The sequence below is a fragment of the Astatotilapia calliptera genome, chromosome 7 (assembly GCF_964374335.1).
Source record: "Astatotilapia calliptera chromosome 7, fAstCal68.1, whole genome shotgun sequence".
Taxonomy (NCBI): Eukaryota; Metazoa; Chordata; class Actinopteri; order Cichliformes; family Cichlidae; genus Astatotilapia; species Astatotilapia calliptera.
Window position 1 is genome coordinate 38,839,297 of NC_137428.1, and position 19,090 is coordinate 38,858,386.

A 19,090-nucleotide genomic window follows, 5' to 3' on the forward strand; every position below is an offset into this window, starting at 1 on the left:
TCGACTCCCTTCATGCTTCATTTCTCCTCATCTCTCCTTGTCTGTCTCCTATCTCATCACCTTCTCATCCTCCCCTCTCACTACAACTGATTACTCCCCCTACCCAGCATGCATCAGTCATCAACCCTCATCTGTCTCATCCTGGAAGGCGAGAATTTACATTTTTCCATGTCTAACACACAAAACGCAGCTATGCTCATCAAACGCCATAACCGTCTAACAGAGAAAACGCATCACATAATTGTATTCAATCTCACTGGTTAGCTCATACAGTATTAGCCTACTCACCAAGCATTACTGTACTGATACAGTGGATCCTGAAAATATTCTAGAAAAATGATATGCTTTTCAGGCAATTTACAATTAATGAGACATTAAGTGGAAACAGCTGCTTTTCACTTTAATAACTCTTCAGATGTGTCCATAACTGACTGAACACCTGGAGAATCTGCCAAAAACATTGATCAGGCCTATACTGTAGAGAGAGCACACCTGTATCTTCTCAAAGAGCATTAAAAGTAAACTGGGATAAACATCCACTTCACGTTCCAGATAAACAATGTCAAGCCCACGAGCATTTAAAATCATTAAAAAACAATAGAGACTAAATAAATAAATCGGAATCTTTGTTGTCCTGGCTTAAATAAAATTATAAGTACACTAATATTAATACACTGGAGCTTAAACCTGCTTAAACTGGTTTGTGGACATCTCCACCACATGTGCTGAAAGTTGGGATATTTGGACAGGAGATTAGCTGTTAGCTAACACTAGCAGACACAAAGTCACAGACATCTGTTTATTTGTTCAGTATTAGTAATAGACTCGTACAATACTAGAATTTCACTAACCAAAACTGGAGCACAAACTTCTTAGATAGTCTGAAACACGTACTTATAAGACCCACTAATTCCCTTAAAAATGCTTCAAAACATAACAGCACAAACACAGTCGACCGGTCCAGGAAAACAGTCAAAACAGCACATGAACAACTGAAGAACAAGTCTGGTGACCTTGGGAGGCTCGGACAAACCTCAGAACTACCGGAGTGAGATCTGAGGTTGCTCCAGTTCCACTGGAGCTTGAATAGTTATGTCAGGACGAATTGGAAAAAACTGACAAATTCAGGCTTCCAAAGCTTGCCTGAAGAGACACAAAGCTGTAACTACAAAAAAATCCAGTTTTCTCTTTGTTACGCTATCCCTTAAAGTGTGCAAAAAGTAAAGAGGAGTTTCTAAATCTACAAAACCCGCAGAACGTCAACGCCTTATGTCCATCAAAGGACGATGCTTACAAGCTGAATGGACGCAATCTGTTTAAAACTGGTGATGACAACATCTCTTAAGACGAATTTAGCTGCAGATGCAGGAAAGCCCACTTTGAGGCTCCAGTGAGAAAAAGTGACAATCCATTAGGGGTAAAACCAAGAATTAACGAGGTTTAAGTAAGGCTAGCATGAGTCCATGACTGTTGCACATAGACTCTTAGGTTGGAACTCACATGGCGTTAACGTTAGAAGCTTATAGTCTGCATCTTTATCCTACAATAAGGATCTGTAGCTACTGTCATATTTTGAAATATTTTATTCTGAGTGTATTCTGAGCTTTCTGCTGAGCTGTGTGTGATTTGTCACTTCTGTGTGTGATTCAACTGAGGGCACAATTAGCATTTGAAATACTGATAAATGATAAAAGACGGTCTAAAGAGTCATAAATGTCAGTTATGCAGCCACAATAAGCTGCTGGTCATGCTGAGCCGAATGAGAGCGAAGCAGAAAAATCTGACTGCACTAAATAGAGAAAAGAAGAAAAAAACCTTTTTTTAAATTACAGCTTTTCCATTTGTAAGAGGGGAAACATAGTAATAAAAAGAGTGAATCACATAAATCAGCACAAAAGTTACTAGAGAATTTTTAAGAGCACTTGCAGCAATTAAAATTTCTGCAAATATTCACACAAGTACAAAGGTTCAAGGATAACATTTTTTTTTTCAAGTTTTAGTAAATAGAAGTGCAGAATAAATCGCCACTAAAAACAGCTTCATCATTCAGGAGGAAAACCTGCTCAAACACACTGAAGGTGAAGATGAATACAACTTCTCTGAGTCACTGAGTGACAAAAACAAGAAAAGCAGGACTCCTGATTCTTAAACGCAATAATAAAGATCACTTATTTTGGACCAGATGAACAGAACAAGGTCACCAATGTCTTCTTGGATGTTAACCGGCTAAAGAAACATCACCTTTACATATAAATGCAGTGAAAGAGTTAAAGGTGAAAGTCTTTCTTTTGAGTCTATTACGAAGACCTTTACTCGGCTCAGCCATTCTCCAATTCATGTTTACCCACTCAGCTATTTTCTGTTGATCTGAGGTCTGAACCGTACACAGCCATCCAATCTAAAATCGTGTTAGACGCGGTGTCCCAGTTACACCTCAGCGCTGCGTTAAATATGCAAACACGTCTCTTTGCCTTGCTTTCACACATCTGACATTTTATTTGGTTGTGAAACCGTCTGATCACTCAAGCGCACAGACTACCCTATCAGCTGACAACTTTTTAAATATGTTTTTAAAAAAAACATGTTTATATCATTTATGTTACTGGGTCATGGTGCACCGACTTGCACAAGCCTCAGGATAGTCAGTGCTTAATGTTTACACCAGCTTTTGTGTCAATGGCCTTTTTGTACTGATGACCACGAGACGATGAATAAAAACTAATTCACGAGGACAAAAACTATGATGTATGAAATAATAACAACGTGAAAATATTCTGGACAGATGACGAGATCCACTCAGAACTAATTAAGTTGTGCAGAAAAGCAGCACGAGTTTGGAAGCGATCCAATCAGAAGTAATCTGCTTGTGCAGGAATGTGAGACGCACCCATTTGATCCACCCGCTGACAAGTTAAGCTAACTGCCAGGATCCCTGTTTCACCCTGAATGTGATAAAAAGGAGACATTTTGCATTTGATGTCAATTAAAGAGATGCTTTGTGAACCATGTGGAGGAACTCGTTGGTACAGCAGTAAAAGAAGGTCTGGATTTAAATCTGCTGGTTGTCTGAGAAGTTCACCAAGCTGCTCAGATGTCCTTTTGCTTTTAAACCAACTTTATACGTAAATGGATGATTTGATTTAACCCCCTCAGATCTAAGTCATCATGGAAAGCATTTATGCTTATACATTGAGGATATGATTTTTATTGTCTCACTGATGAATCCATAAAGTGCAGCAAAAAAATAGGCAGAAATACACAGGAGCAATTGCTGGTACCGAACAGGTTAATCACCGCAGTTGTTCTACTGAAGTGTACGTCAGGTTAGACCGTGGGTTAGGTCACAGGGCTTCAGAGGACTTTGTGGTTACAATGTAGCTGTGGCACAGAATTTCCACTGAAGCATAAATCCTCTGTTTCTCTAACATGTATGTCTTTTTTCTATTGTTCTCCCAACTCACACCAACCAGGAAAGATCATGATTCTCCCTGACACACATCAAAAACTCCTCACTTTTTCCCAAAAAGGTCAGTTTTCCCAACAAAATCTAAGGTTGAGTTCAGATTTGGATGTGAGGATTTACACTTCAGAGGGTTAAAAGCAAACGACTGGCAGGTCAGATTATGCCCAGAAAACAGGGTCCATGGATATTTGCTGCTTCGAGGTTAGTTTATCTGTTGAATTAACTGCGAATTCAGCTTTTCTCCTTTCAATTTTAAACAAATCTCAGCATTGTTTAGTTGTCTGGATGCAATGTCTTTAAGATCTTTTCAACAGGTTGCTCAAGAGATATGCGAAAGGAGCTTGAACATTCGGAGTAGAGACACTGCTCCTAGGTGTTGAAAGGAGCCAACACAGATGGTTCAGGCAGCTGATCACAATGCCTCCTAGATATCTGCCTTTGGAGGTTTTCTGGGCATACCCAGATGAGAGTAGAGCCCCCCCCCCCCCCCCAGGGACAGAACCTGAACTTGCTGGAAAGGGTTTAAATATCTAATCTGGCCGGGGAGCACCTCATCTCCCCAAATGGGAACTGAAAAGCTCTGCTGGAGAAGCATGTCTGGAATATTCTTCTGAAAGCCGACATAAGAAAAGTGGAGGAAAATAAACGGACGATACAAGAAGCATGCCAAATTTACTATTTGTTAAAAGGTCTGGCTTGCAGTATTTCCACCGAAGCACAGACAGCTACCACTGCATTACTTTGATACTGAAGAAAACTTTTAAACAAGCCCCGGAGCTCTTAGCATGTTTGTGTATGTTTGTTTGCAGTGGACTTCAAAGATAATGATCTCCTTGGAAAGTGTAAGTCACACTGTGTATCATGTCTTTGTACTCTGATTAGTTGTGACTCACAAGAAGCACTAATTACAACTAAAAATGCAGCAACAGGACACTCAAAGCTTTAAAGTACCATAATTGCCTTCTTAAGCTGTGTGTATCTGTGTGTGTGTGTTGATTGTATCTTTCACCTCTCAATATGAAAATCCCTGTTCCAAATTAATCTTTAGAGCTGGGTTCACAGAGAGCTGGCACAAACATTAGCATTTTAGCACGGCTTCAAGTGCTCATGTCAGAGGGAGAAGCATGCACTTCTCCCTCTTTGGTTACAATCAGCCGAATGCCTTGTAATGACTGAGAGCTGAGGGGGGACAAAGACTGTTTGAGGACTGTGGGTCTTACCGGATGTGCTCATCGGTGACGGTGAAGGCCTTGCAGAGCGGCTGGGACGTGTTGAGCCAGATTGCCGGATTCTTCTCAGCCGCTACAGACGTCTGTCCCGTAATCGGAGCTGAGCTCATGTGCAGAGCGCTGGCGATGGCCGACAGCAGGGTGTCGTCACTCGCATCTGGACCGACACCTGTCCAATGAGAGAACGAGATCAAGAGATGTGTCAGAGGTCAAGACAGGCTGAAGGACTGGATTCAAGCTGTTGTTGGAGACCTACTCTGCAATCCTTTGGGCAGGTCCATGGTACGCAGGACCTGCTCTGTGACGTCTGATGACCGCAGACCTTTCAACCTCTTCTCCCAAAACAGCTGCAGACAGACAGACAGACAGCTGTTTATCTGATCATCTCACTGGTTTTTGATTAGTTTTGCTTGTTCATTTTCAAGACATTTTCAAATATAATACTTTAAACTCTTAATGTCCATCAGGCCTCATGAAATTGTTCAGGGTAAGGGTTAGAATCAGAAATTCCTGTTTGAAATGCTCAAATGGAAATCTTAGATGAACTACAAAGCAAAGGTAAATCTTTAAAATATCTTCTAGATTCTCTATATTTGACTCAGCATGCAGCTGAAATCCAACCTAACCCTAAAGGCCATCGCACGCTGGGCGGGTTGTGAAAAAGTGGCGCTGAGTTCATTCAATTATCAAGAGAATTTCCTGGTTTGATCCAGGAGTCGAAGCTGCATGACAGCATATTTTTGGATGTCAGTGGGATCATTTGAGCTGTTGTTGGCAGAGTTGGGATCATATCTGATGAGGCAGAGAAATCGGTTCAGTAAGCTGACTGACCCAGAGCAGAATCTAACTGTGTGGCAGAGGTAAAATAGTATTATTTACTATTTACATATCACTGTATATTCAGTGCTGCTGCATATTTTGAGCTACAAGCACAAATGCAAAGATCTGAGTGGCCAGATCAGTTTATTCAAATAACAAATTTAAGAAAATCTGCACACCTGAGTCAATGACAAGTGCATAGAAGGAAAGATATCTGAGAAATATAGCCTAAACTCCACAGACCATCCTGCTTACCAGATCTGTTTATTCACATCTAAAAACTCAAGCCAGCCCAAAAGCATTAATGCTGCACATTCATTCAGAGACTAAGTATATTGAGCTTGGAAAGAAAAGCGTCTGGACTTCTTTAAGTAACTTGAAGACGTTTCACCTCTCATCCGAGAAGCTTCTTTAGTTCTAAGGTCAAATTGTGGAAAGTCCCCGATTTAAGCCGTATGGGAGTGTCCCCCTAGAGGGTCATGAACCCCCTGTTGATCCTCTATCTAATCACATTTGTTAAGGTGTGAAAGCGGGTGTGGGTCACATTCAGCCGATGTTTCAGGTGAACTCACTGTGAAACCTGGCCCCACCCTATCATGTGATTTCCTGAGGTCAGATGGCCCAGGATGTGAGTGGGCGTTAAGGCGCCTGGAAATGGATCTCAAAACTGGATTATAGATGGCAGACAGTTGGTGTCGTAAACCACCACCTCTGTTCAAAGATGGTCGTTCACAGTGGACATAGATGGCTTCTTTCACTCCTCTTTCAAACCATCACTCACACATTAATGTTAGCCTCATGGTTTAAGGTTTTAAACAGGGCTGGATGTAGATGGGTCAGCAGGGACCTGGAGGATGTTAACAGGATAATGGAACCAGGTTCCTTTCCTGCTGCTCTGCTTTAACTGGACAGAGTTAAAAGACAACAGTACTGTTGTTAAAAACTTTTATAGTGAAGAGTTCCAACAAGGAAAAAATTCGATACTGAGGGGTAAGTTGGACTCTAGCTCTAAAGATGTTGCAGGCAGTCTGATGGATGCTAACCTCTTACTGTTCAGTGGCAGAAAAAGAGCTCATTTTCATCTAGTCTGTGAACCCAAATGAATGTCTTAGAATAGAAGAACTGTGGGGCTTAAATGCATATTTTATCACCTTTCATTAACAGTATCATTCTACCCAACATATTTCTCTCCCTCCAATCATCATTCAGTCCTCCGTGTGCTGCTTTTCCCATGATGCTTCAGCACCCTCTAGTGGTTCCAGCTGTCATTACACTCTTCTCCTCCTCACAGCCGTCTCTTATGTAAGAGCCTGACCTCGCCCTCCTGAATTACCCGTATGTGTATTTGTGTGTGTGTGTTTCAGCGTCTCACCTGTTTGGGCTGCTCGATCGCTCGCTGCAGGTCTGTCTTCACCTTGTTTCCGGGGTGACTCGTAACCTTGGTAACGGGCTGTTTAAAGATGGAGGCCGTCTGTCTGATGGGCAGAGCTGTGTTCAGGTCTGGTTTCCCTCCCTGCATAAGACAGACACGAATCTGAATGTTGGTGTTTGGTTTCTTTTGCTCCCTGACTTCCCTCCCACCTTCTTGTCCTTCCTCCCTTTTATCCTTCTTTTACTTTAGCTTTCTCCTGTTCTTTTCTTCCTTACAGGTCACATTTACCTTCCTATACATGAGGCAGAAATATTAAACCTGTGGTTGTTTCTGTGAGTGTTTGATGTAAGCTTAAAGGGTTAACTCTAAGCTGAGACAACAACAGGAAGTGCGTGTTTGTGTGTCTCTGTGCCCATAAGTAATGAAGTGTGAAGAGCAGCAGTACAGGGTTGCGAACCGTGTCCATACAGCACACACAAACACATACATGCTGAAATTAACACTGAGGATGTGTAGATTATCCGTTTAGCAAGTAAATCTTGCTATGGCTCGCCTCTCTCCGCAGGCGCTATTTTTTTCACCCTACTCCACCTCTGATTGGTCCACACTTTATCCACTTAAACAACCATACACAGTCTATGTTTGATTACAGTCAGTGATCACAGTAAATGTTGAATGGATTGATACTTATAAAGCACTTTTTACTCTAACTGAGCACAATGTGTTTTTGCCCAGACACATTTAAAATACATTTCACACCTTCAATCTACAGTCTCTACAGAGGCCGATCTGGAGGATTTATCTAGTCTGAAGCTGTTTCATACATGCACTGCAGCTCTGAACTCTTCTAGCCAAAACCAGACATTCACCGCCAGCGAGTAGGCGTCATCTCCCAGTCATTTCCAGCAGTAGTCATTTCCAGCAGTTAGAAAACTGACTATTTCCTGCTGTGCTTCATGTATGAAAGGACAACTGTGGGAAAAAATCCCACCCTAATTCTCCTTAACTTCTCCACAGTTTACATGTGAACTTACCAGGTCTGTAGTCAAGACCACCTAAGTGGTTCCCCTATTTGTGTGCCGCAGAGAAAAGGCAAAGAGAGCAGATCTAACACCCACAATTTAAAACGCAGATGACCATGGCACATTTTAGATCATAACACTGACAAGATCAACGAGACAAGAAATAAATGAGACAAACAACCGACACCAGTCAGAGCCAAAATGATGATGCAGATTGGTCTTGAAGAAGAGAAGTCATCCAGAGCAAAACAAATCAAAAGCAGCATGTCGATTCTGGGCGAAAACACCCTGAAGGTGGAGACAAGCTCGGGCCGGGCCCAGCACAAACTACCATTCAGATTATCCTGAACTAGGACGAGTGTTAATTAAGACACCAGAGTGGAAGTAGACAAGTCGACTTTGAATACATATCTCCTTTTTGTGTTTTCAAAGTATTAGAAGAAAATCAACTTTAAAAAGATCCACTGAGGGAGTCCGATGTTTCCTCAAAGCTCTAGAATCCCTGTAGCCCATAAATTCATTAGGATTCATAATTTATGTGTTTGCTTGTAACGTTTGTCTGTTTATGGACTTTTGAAGAAGCCATTACTAGGTTTTGTGCTTTCATCTAAAGCCACCAACATGCTCCCAGTTGTCTTCATTGTTATCATTATGTTGTTATTTATGGGGCTAAAAACCAAGTTTTAACCTCTTATAACATCTAACAACTCCTTTTATTTGGAATTTTCACCCATTTGACATATCCAGATGGAAATCTGTGAGTCCAAACTGCATGTGAGACAGCTGATTGGTTGATTTATGATGTCATTTCACTCTGTTTGGGTTTCCCTCCTCTTGATTTTCTTCTTTTATTTTTACATCATGGTTTAAGAAGCGTCCGTTTAACTGTACCCCACTTACTTCATCCTTAACTACTGACTAACTATTTTAACTAATCATCCACTTCTCCCACTTTCACAATGCCCAAACAAATCTCAGGCAAGATAAGGAGAAGGCTCAAAGACAGTAATTTATGAATAAAGGGGTTATGACCAGCTTTTTCAGTGTGAACATTAGGCTTGTCCTACATTTCCAGAACTAAAAATCCTTACCTGACTTTAAATTTAGCCCTCCCAGGGTTAAGATCTGAGTCTAAATATCCATGAGATGGAGGTAAAAAAAGACTTAAAATACGCAAAAGGGAAAAATAAAGTGACAACAGTGAGCAAACCAAGGAAGCTCAAGGCTGTAAAACCGAGGAGGGCAAAATACATCCGGGTCAATATACCCAGGCTGTCCCTGATAACAGGACTGCTGGGATTACACTTCCATGTGGACATGCACACAGTCAGCTTTTGAGTCGACATGGATAATTTGGAGCGTAAATGAAGCCTATGAGGTCTAAGACATCATCCAAGTACCCCACCGGTGTATATTTCAGAAAGGATGCAGGCCCTATTCTCCCCCAATACATAGAAATCATGTATTTGAGCATGTGGAGAAACAGGTCTGAGCTTAACCAGGAATCTGATGTTTGTTATGCACATGTGACCAGGTTACTTCCTCTGTTTGAGGAAGTAACCTGGTCACATGTGCATAAAATCACCCTGCTATCAAACAGAATATCATCTCAATCCGCTCTCACTCTCTCTGACTCTCCAATAACATGAGGTTCAGCTGCTGGGTTTTTATCTATGCAAATAAGTCTGTGTGACTCAGGTATATTCACACGATGGATAAACAAGCACAAAGTTCTTGTTACCCTGTGACCTTTCGACCTGTTGCCGGAAGAGTTTTGTTAATCTGATAATCTGTTAAAGCACAATACACACACAGTCACTCCCACACAGGTGTGATCCATCTGGGTTACCTTGGCCATGCTCAGCGGGTCATGTCGGAATCTCTGTTTGTTTTTCTGCAGTTTTCCGGGCATCATCTTGCCCGTGCGAAAGTCAAAGCATGCCAGATCCACTGTATTTCCAAGGTAACGGGACAGCTGGGGCTTACTCCGGAACTTCTTTCCTGAAGGACTGGAGGATAAAATGGAAAGGACGCTATCATTAAAAAGTCATACTTATAACATCATAAAGAGAACCTATACTACATTACCAATGATGAGTGCCTAACATGGCCTGGGGTCAGTGTGTGTACAGGTAATCCCTGTGAGCTGGAAGCTAAGACTTATTCCTTATTCCACTCTTCGCTCAGTATTATGTCAAATAGAGGGGATATACGTAATATAGTCATCTCAGAAAGTGAGTACAAACTCCCCTCCCACCTGCGGAGTATTTATTTATTGTTTGTTTGTTTGTTTGTTTGTTTGTAAGGTAGAGTCAATGAGAGGAAAGCTGAATTAAAGGGATAAAAAAAAATTCAGACAGAACATGAACTGAGAGGCTGTAAACATCTTGATGCATATCCAGGTAAGTAAATCTCCAAAAGGCTGATTCTGTTCATCTGGACGTAGCATTTTCAGTGGGAGAAACATTTCATCACTCATCCAAGTGACTTCTTCAGTCATTATGCAAATGTACTGTTTATAAGATTGGGGAAACCTGCAGTCAGCTGAGACTGAAGAAGTCACTTGGATGAGTGGTTAAATGTTTCTCCCACTGAAAACGCTACGTCCAGATGAACAGAATCAACTTTTGGAGATGAGAGGCTGTACCATAAATATGGATTATTATGAGCTGTAAATCATGCAAAGCGATGTTTGTAGCTGAGTGAAAAACCCTGTTCCTTTGGTTATAATCCCATTTCCAAACAATCTGAAGTCCTTCATTCTACCGTGAGAAAGCTTATTCACAAGTGGAAAACATTCAAGACAGTCGCCAGTATTGAGTGGACATCCCAGCAAATTCACCTGAAAGTCAAACTGAAAGTGCAAAAAAAAACCCCAAGAGCTACATCTCAGACTCCGCAGGCCTCAGTCAGCATGTTAAATGTTAAAGTTCATAACAGCACAATCAGAAAAAAAGAGAACGAGTAGGACTTGTTTGGGATGGGTTGCCAGGGGAGAAGGCTCTTCTCTCTAAAAGAACACAGCAGCACAGTTAAGCTTTGCAAAGCTGCATCTGAACAAACCACCAGACGAGACCAAAGGGGAGCTGGTTGGCCATAGCGCACAACACCATATTTGGAGAAAAGCAAACACAGCATATCAGTACAAACACCTCAGACCAACTGTCAGCACAGCGGCGGAGTGCTGAGGATTTGGGCACCTTACAGTCACTGAGTGGACCATGAACTCCTCTCTATACAAAGGGAATCTAGAGTCAAATGTGTCCATCTATCCTGCGGCTACAGCTTGGCCCCAAACTGGGTCATGCAACAGGCAATGATCCCTAGAACAGCAGCTAATCTATAACTGAATCACTAAAAAGAAAGAAATAGAGGTGCTGCAATGGTCCAGGGAGAATCCTGAACTCAACCTGACTTACATGCTTTAATAGAGGACTTTAAGAGAGCCGTGCATCAATGAATGCCAGCAAACCTCATATACGCATGTGAGTGTGTCCTCAGGGTAATCAAAGGTGTAGAGGTCCAGTGTGTAACAGCACAGACCCATTCATTTAGGTGTCACACAGTGGAAATTTGTATTTGTCTTTTATAATTAATTTATAATAATGTTTTGATTTTAGTGTTTATTTGTGAGTGTAGTTTTTATTTGCATGATTTTATTCTAATGTTTGTATTGCATGTTTTAGTGGTTTTCTAATAACAACAATAATAATAATACATTTTATTTATAAAGACCCTGTCAAGACACCCAAGGGCACTTAACTATAGAATAGAACACATAATAGGACAATGACAAAATGAAGAACAATAAAAACAAAAGCACAGGATAAAATGAACAAACAGTGGGTTGGTATGAATATGCAGCTTTGAACTGATGGGTTTTGAGTTGAGATTTAAACTGGAGGAGAGAACCAATGTTTCTTATATCTGGGGGTAGAGTTCCATAGCCTGGGAGCAGAGCAGCTAAAAGCTCTGCTTCCCATGGTGCTGAGGCGGAAAGGAGGCACAGCAAGCTGGATAGAAAAAGAGGATCGAAGTGAGCAGCCAGAAGAGGTAGTGCTTAACAGATTAGAAATGTGAGGAGCAAGATTATGGACTTGAAGGTGAGCAGAACAAGTTTGTTTTTATCTGGAATTTCACTGGGAGCCAGTGAAACATTGGGGAAACATTGTTTAATCCACTGTGGACTGGCTGGCCATGGGATAAAAGTGGTGGCATCGAGCGACAGACTCCAGTGCACAGTGTAAGCTGGGCTGGGACGTGACGAACCCAGTGGAGGGAAGAGACAGGGACAGGAGGCGTCTCCTCGTCTGCCTAGGAATAAACCTTTTCTGATTATACCTGTACCATCTCGTACCCTGGGTTTCTGGTGCACCAGCTTTAGTGTCTACATAGGCAGCAGCAACAGAAGCAAGAGTTAGTTTTACTCTTCTTCCAGCATTTCACCGAGTGTCTCTAGTGTTAGTCAGGATAATATTATACGGTCTATAACTGAAAGACTCTGTGTTTCCTTATGGCCTGAAATTATTCCGTGTGGGTGTGGAGGGTAAAAAAAGGGTCCTGATAAACATGAGTTTGTGAAACCGGTAGAGGCCTCAGCAGGGCGTTGCTGCTCTTCCAGTAAACTGACCTGTTGTGACTGGTTTTCTTACTGGAAGTGATGAGTCACTTCAAACCAAACTGAAAGTGAGCCTTCAGGATGTGACGGAGCTCAGACGTCTCTGAGCTGCTACAGTGACAGGCCCAAGCTGTGCAGATCAACAGGAAGTAAAGAACAGCCACCGGCTCTGCGGCAAGGCTACGATGCCGCAGAGCTGCACCAGGAGCAACTTCCTCTGCGATCTGACGCAGAATGCTGAGCAAAAAGGAAAAACGTAACAAGCAGCGCTCCAAACTCAACTTTAATCTGCTCTGGAGAAGAGCTGAGGCAGGAGTATTTCTGAGGCAGAGAGACACAGACGCTGAGGTTTTCCTGCCTGAATGCACATTACTGGATAAGAGAAGCGCGGGGGGCAAGAAAAGTGCAGAAACAGTGAAATAGAAGTGACCCTGCATCTCACTCTCAACTGATTTTTTTTTTCATAATTTACTACAACACAGAGATGTTGTGATTAGGGTGCATGGACATGTCCTCCTTCATATGTCAATCACATGCATTTGCAAAATGATGCCTGATTTGTGTGTTTTGTGACCATATGATTCCAGCTAACATGACCTTTAGCTGTGTTCAAAATCATTCTAAAGATCCAAAAATTCTCAAAGGATATCACTAGAATTTAAAGAAACTGCCACCAAATATTCATAACATCAATACATATGCTGGTATTGATATTGGATCAATATTAGCCCAATACGGTCGATACTTGCTTTCTATCCTCTATGTTCCGTATGCAGCAAATAAAGTATTTTATTTAGGAAATGAATATGTAGTATGAAAAATGTCTGACCTTTTCTTATCGACTGTTACATCTTTATTATTTATAGCCTACAGCACATTAAAACAACTGAAGGTGACCCAAAGTGCTTTAGAGACAGACACTTTTATATCCCAGATGTCCAAAAAACATAGTTTGAAAACAAACGAAAAGCTAAAAAGTGTGTTCTGTTTTGTTTTAGTAACTGATTCCGGTGGAAAGTCAGAATAACAGTGATTTAGTGATCAGATACCTTTTATAGCTTAAAAGTAACACTATCAGTATTGGTATTGGCAAGAACAGCCCTGTGTTTACTTGACAATACAGTAAATACAGCGACAGTAAAATTTGCAGTGTCATAGAGCACTGCTAGTAGTAGTAGCAGTAGTAAAAAGCATGATAGAAATACTTTATGCAACACATTTTTGGTAACTCTTTTATGTCCCACTCATTTATGTGTTGTGCTAAAAGAGATATAAACTCAAGCTGAACTGTGGCTGAACTGTACTTTGATGCAATACAAACTTGTACCACAACATGGTGCAATGAGTCATCCATCTATTCTCTTCTGCTTGGTCAATTTGGGATTGCGGGAGGAGCTGGAGCCTATCTCAGTGGGCCTAAGGCGAGAGGCAGGTCACACCCCGGACAGGTTGCCAGTCTGTCGCACGGCACAAGGATTCGTTTTAACTTCTAATTAACCAGGTAAAAGAGTGCACTCTTGCGTCATGGGAAAAAAGCCAGGCCTCTTGAGGTCTGGCCCCTGGTGGTGAAATATTTACATTTGAATAATTACAGAAAATACCTTTAATGTACGCCCTCTTCAAAATAAATCTACACTAATCAGAGCGAACGAAAAACTAACAACGAAACGAAAACAAAATGTAATATACTGAAATTACAAATTAGGAAAAAAAACTGAAGCCTAAGTGACAGGGGAAATGCAGAGATTTGTGCTCTGTAAGATAACACAGAGCCATTGCCTTTAAATGTATGTGATCCTACTCACCCCTAAAGACCCATTTTGAGCCAGGAAAACCCGAGATCACCTACTGATTTCTTCTAAAGCCCCACTTCACCAGCCTCATTCATTTACATTCAAGTCCTCTGATTTTTCAGATCCACTGGTAAAGATCGCTTACATGTCCCAAGGTCACACCTCAAACAAAACGGTGACAGAGCTTTGGCAGGCACTGCTCCATGTTTGTGGAATCAGTTATTACCTGCTGTAAAAGGTGACCTCCATCTCTGCTTTGAAGTCAGGTCAGAATCCACCTTTACTCCCAGACCTCCCCAGCTCACTGCTGGGTGCTGGTGCTTGATAATTCTGTATTCTGTGTCCATTTTTACTTTTTCATGTAATGACATGAGTGTGTATATGAATGTGCATACTTTATACAACACTATGGTCCATGAAAGCTGTGTTTAAATGTGCTTTACACAAAACACAGAAAGTAAAATTCATCTTGCAGTCTATTATTTGAACAGGACACAGTTCCGTCACAGCTGCTGTGCTTGTCTTCAAGGCTATTTAAAAAGCTATTATAGAAAGTTGAAGTGAAACTTCCACAGTCTCTTCCAGCTAACTCAGGCAACAGCAGCACAAATGGCACACCCAGCTTTACGTTTCCCAGCTTTATGAAGCAGACGGTTGGCTGTCTGGGCACAGGGACAGGATCCTCAGTGTTATGGACATTTCCAACAGTAGTTTGCCTCTGACAACATCAGGAGAGAGGCCTAACCCAGCTAGAATGAGTGGTTATCTTACTGTACAGCATTTGGAGATAATAGCTTTACACGATGCCCGCTGGTATCAGTGCAACATGCTGTTCTTTACCCAGCATATGTCAATAAGGGAGTCATGTGGTTGTCAGGAGACGTTAAATAGATGTACAAGTGGCACTGAAGCGAGACACCATGATACATTTTCAGATTCAGACTCTCCTTAAGGTTGATAAAGAAACAGTTACAAAAACAATTTATACATCGACTGTATATCAAAGGTGACCACTATAGCCCCTTTTCCATTAGTTTCTACTCAAATAGACCTGCTCGGCCGGGGTTCCAAGGCGAACCAAGTAGGTACTGAAATGTGATGTCGTCAAACTGCAGGCCAACGATTGGCTAGTCTGTGCCGACACTCAATGAGTTAGGAGAGTGTCTCATTCACTGAAATCAAAAAGGAAATTTGTAATATAAAAAAAGCCCCAGAAAACACAGCAACAATGGAAATGGCTACAAAATGCAACGCCGTGGTCCCAGAGTCCGACAGAAAGTCAACTACTGAGCACCAGGCATATCGTCCACCTTTGTTGATTTGATTCATGATGCATACTAATTCCATCAATCTAAATGTAAATGTTTGACAGAAAGCACTTATATAAAAAACAGCATAGATGTATGGGTGTGAATGGGTAAATGAGGGTCCTCAAGTAGAGTAGAAATGTGCTATATAAGAACAGGTCCATTTACCATTTTGGATGACATATTTTGCAGATTCAGTGTTAGAATTTTGTCCACCGCCATTCGGGTTTTTTGGAGCTAGACATGTCAAGGAGTGGAGTGCTAACTTACCAGCTAATGTTAACTTGGTTACACTGTTTGAACCAAACATTTTCAGTGGGAGAAACTTGTTCTTCCAAGTGACTCCAGGCTCAGCATTCTGCAGGTTTCCCCCAGTTTAAAAACGGTACAACTGCATAACGATCTAAACCAGCACCATTGCATAACAATGAGCAGATCAGATCAGTTTCATGCTCATTCATATGCAAATTGTCACAGCAGTTAATCAATGACCACGAGTACTACTCACTGAGAGTTGGAGAATGGCTGCAATCACAGCACTAAACAATACTGAAAGATGTCCTCTTAGATTCCCTCTTTGGCTCAAAGATTGTCATTCCCCTTTTTTTACTTAAGGAGGTCAAGAAGGCAGCTTATGTGAAAAGGTAACGGCCACCTCTGTGAATAGTACTCAGGGCCATTAACGGTCATGACAATTCATTGTTAAGCAATGGTGGTTATGCAAGTGTATTGTTAATAAAGTCAGACTAAATTAATCAACATTCTGGGATTTAGATAGCAGATGCTTACTATTTCTATTTAACTGACTAAAAGCTACAACGTCACTTGTCAAAACTAGAGTTTGTGTGTATGTGTGTGTGGATGGTCTGTCACTACAATTAACCACACAAAAAGACATTTTATTTGTCATTTACTGGCATTAATGGGATCAAAAGAATAAATAGAGAGGTTCAATTTAAAGAGTCAAATGAGCTGACAAACGTGAGGCCTTGAAACCTATATTTAAGCCCTGATAAAACCCAAATGAGTAAGTTCTAAAAACGAAAACTGTGAACACGTTCAAGTCAGACATTTTAATATTGGAGTCTATGGAAATTGACTTACTCTGAAAGTCTGCCTCAGGTGGACTTTAGAGAAACTGCAGGGTTTCTTTTAGTTTTCGTTATTGGTTTCATTTTTGCTCTTATTGCACATTTATGGAGGTATGAGGTGTGTCCACTGTAATCTCAATATCTGGATGAACTTCCCACCAATGTTCAAGCACTTTGGTTTGGCTTGCTTCGGTCATCCAGCTGTTCTTGGCCCCCTGCTGCCACAACTCTGGTCATACAGACATTGTTACATTGTTGTAATGCTGTTATTAAGAATGAATTCTGATTGGCTACTTTGCTACTGTGCACTACATTGTAACTTCTCAGACTGAAGCCGAGCCTCTGGTTGGTCCACTGAGTGTGAACAGAGGTGAGCTCACAAACAGTCCAGAGTCAGCATTGGTACCACAGCCGAACTGCTGACTGATTATCGGTTTGCTGTGTAACCACTGATCGATTAGTGTGATGGGCTACCTGTAGTAGTAGACGTCGCTCTTTCCGGCGCTCAGCCCGGACTTCCTGATCACTTCTTCTTTCTTCCAACCGGGCGGCAGAGCGGGACAGTCCGTCCTCTTTCTCTCCATCATAGCGCGTGTACCGATCCCACGGTTCAGGCTCCTGTCGGATTAATCGATCACTTGGTAAATCCCGGCGTGGACCCCCCAGACGCGCGGCGTGCTGGTGAAAAACCAGCGGAGCGACGTCACGGACGTTACGTTAACGGTGGCTCTCACACTCCCTCCGCCCTGCTTGTTTATGCTGCTTATTTTGGGTCGAACAGAAACAAACACAGTGTTCCGGTTCGGGCTGTTCCGGGTTAAACCGCCTCCAGGTCCGGGTTTACTTCAGTTTACCTCCTGAGAGAAGCAACGGCTCATCCGGGGATCCGATCTGATCTAAAGTGAACTGAACTGAACTGAACTGAACTGGACCAACGGCAGGCTGTGACGTCTGAGATATCACACACACACACACACACACACACACACACACCGCGATTAAACTCAGACGCGCACGCTCACACGCACAGACACACTCCCCCAGAGATCGTCTTGAGATCAGAACACTCACTCGGTGTTAGTTTAGGTGAAACAGACTCTATCAATCTATAGTCTGAGGTATGAATAAACCTGTAAACGTTTGCATAATAATAATAATAATAATAATAATAATAATAATAATAATAATAATAATAATAATAATAATAAATTATTGTTTACAAAATAAAATTGAATATTATTTGAAAGTCATAATTTTTTTTGCAAAAATAGATAAATAAATAAACAACCATGAACTGAATTCGTCATGGAAACATATAACCCAATATTTGCAAGGTCTGATCAACTTAATCGACCATGGCACTATGGGAGTACAATAGACTGCATATTAAAGATGGAGGTAGCCACTGATTTTTGATTCCACATTTTAGACTATAGACATTCACTCCCCAAAAATGAATCACAGACATCTGGAACTGTTTCATGGTCGAGCAGAGAGAGGGGCAGGCATGCAGTGAGTGTTAAAAACTATGAAAAGTGTCACTGCAAACACACTCTGTGCTTTTCAGACTTTACAGTTATCCCATCCTATCGCTCCGTTCTCTACTCTGTGTCCTCTGTCCTCTTTTTTTCTGTCCTCTGGTTGGTCCACTAAGAGGCAAAAAAGTTGGTTATCTACCCTATCCACGTCTTTTGACACCAACCCCGATTGGTGCCAGAACACAATAATCAGATGATTTCTGATGAGTGGTATTTGGCAACAATTAGGGAGGAAGAATTCCTTTTAAGAGGAAAATACCTCTGCTTACACTTGTTTTTTGTCGTGTTGTTTTTTTTGTTTGTTTTTTAATTTCCCAGATGGCCTTATATTTTCGTCTATGCGATAAGTTTGTGTCGACATGTTATGCTGGTGCTTTCTGGTGCCTGCAGTTTCAGGGGGAGTGATCCCTCTTTCTGTGTTATTCAACATCCCCACACCTCCTGGCTCACTGACGTCACAAACTCTGGGTTAAAGGGGCCTGCAGCAGAGACAGGAACCCCGGAAAAATACTTGGTCGTCCCAACATGGCTAACCTACAGTTCTCTCTGAGAAAGAAGTGAAAGCGGATTTTTTTGTAAAAACGGTTTTTTACAATGTAACTAAACCAGTAGTGATGAAAAGGAAGACGTGCCCTTCTGCTTATGAAGTTATCACAGGACAGAACAAACAGGGTGTTAAATATGCAGCCTTTTAGTATAAATTAATGGTGCCCCCCGAAATAAATACACAAATAAATAAATAAATAAATTGGTGAATTTCAACAAAATGGTTTTTTTAAACAAAAAATGAGCATGATGTTTTTAAAATGGTTATATGCTAGATGTACTTTAATTAGTC

General features: G+C 41.5%; 1 protein-coding gene across 2 annotated transcripts in view; it reads right to left on the reverse strand.

Moving 5' to 3' along the window:
• The window catches only part of mbd2 (methyl-CpG binding domain protein 2), a 30,347-nt gene extending 12,597 nt beyond the window's left edge, over nucleotides 1-17,750 (reverse strand). The window contains exons 1-5 of one of the 2 annotated variants that reach the window (XM_026174542.2): nucleotides 17,189-17,750; nucleotides 9,755-9,914; nucleotides 6,884-7,024; nucleotides 4,949-5,039; nucleotides 4,684-4,861 (exon numbers count right to left, since the gene is read on the reverse strand). In XM_026174542.2, the coding sequence (XP_026030327.1) occupies nucleotides 4,684-4,861; nucleotides 4,949-5,039; nucleotides 6,884-7,024; nucleotides 9,755-9,914; nucleotides 17,189-17,301 (683 nt within the window). In that variant the 5' untranslated portion in view covers nucleotides 17,302-17,750. The remainder of the gene's footprint in view (nucleotides 1-4,683; nucleotides 4,862-4,948; nucleotides 5,040-6,883; nucleotides 7,025-9,754; nucleotides 9,915-17,188) is intronic. The other variant, XM_026174543.2, reaches the window with a different exon arrangement.
• Nucleotides 17,751-19,090: the final 1,340 nt, after the last annotated feature.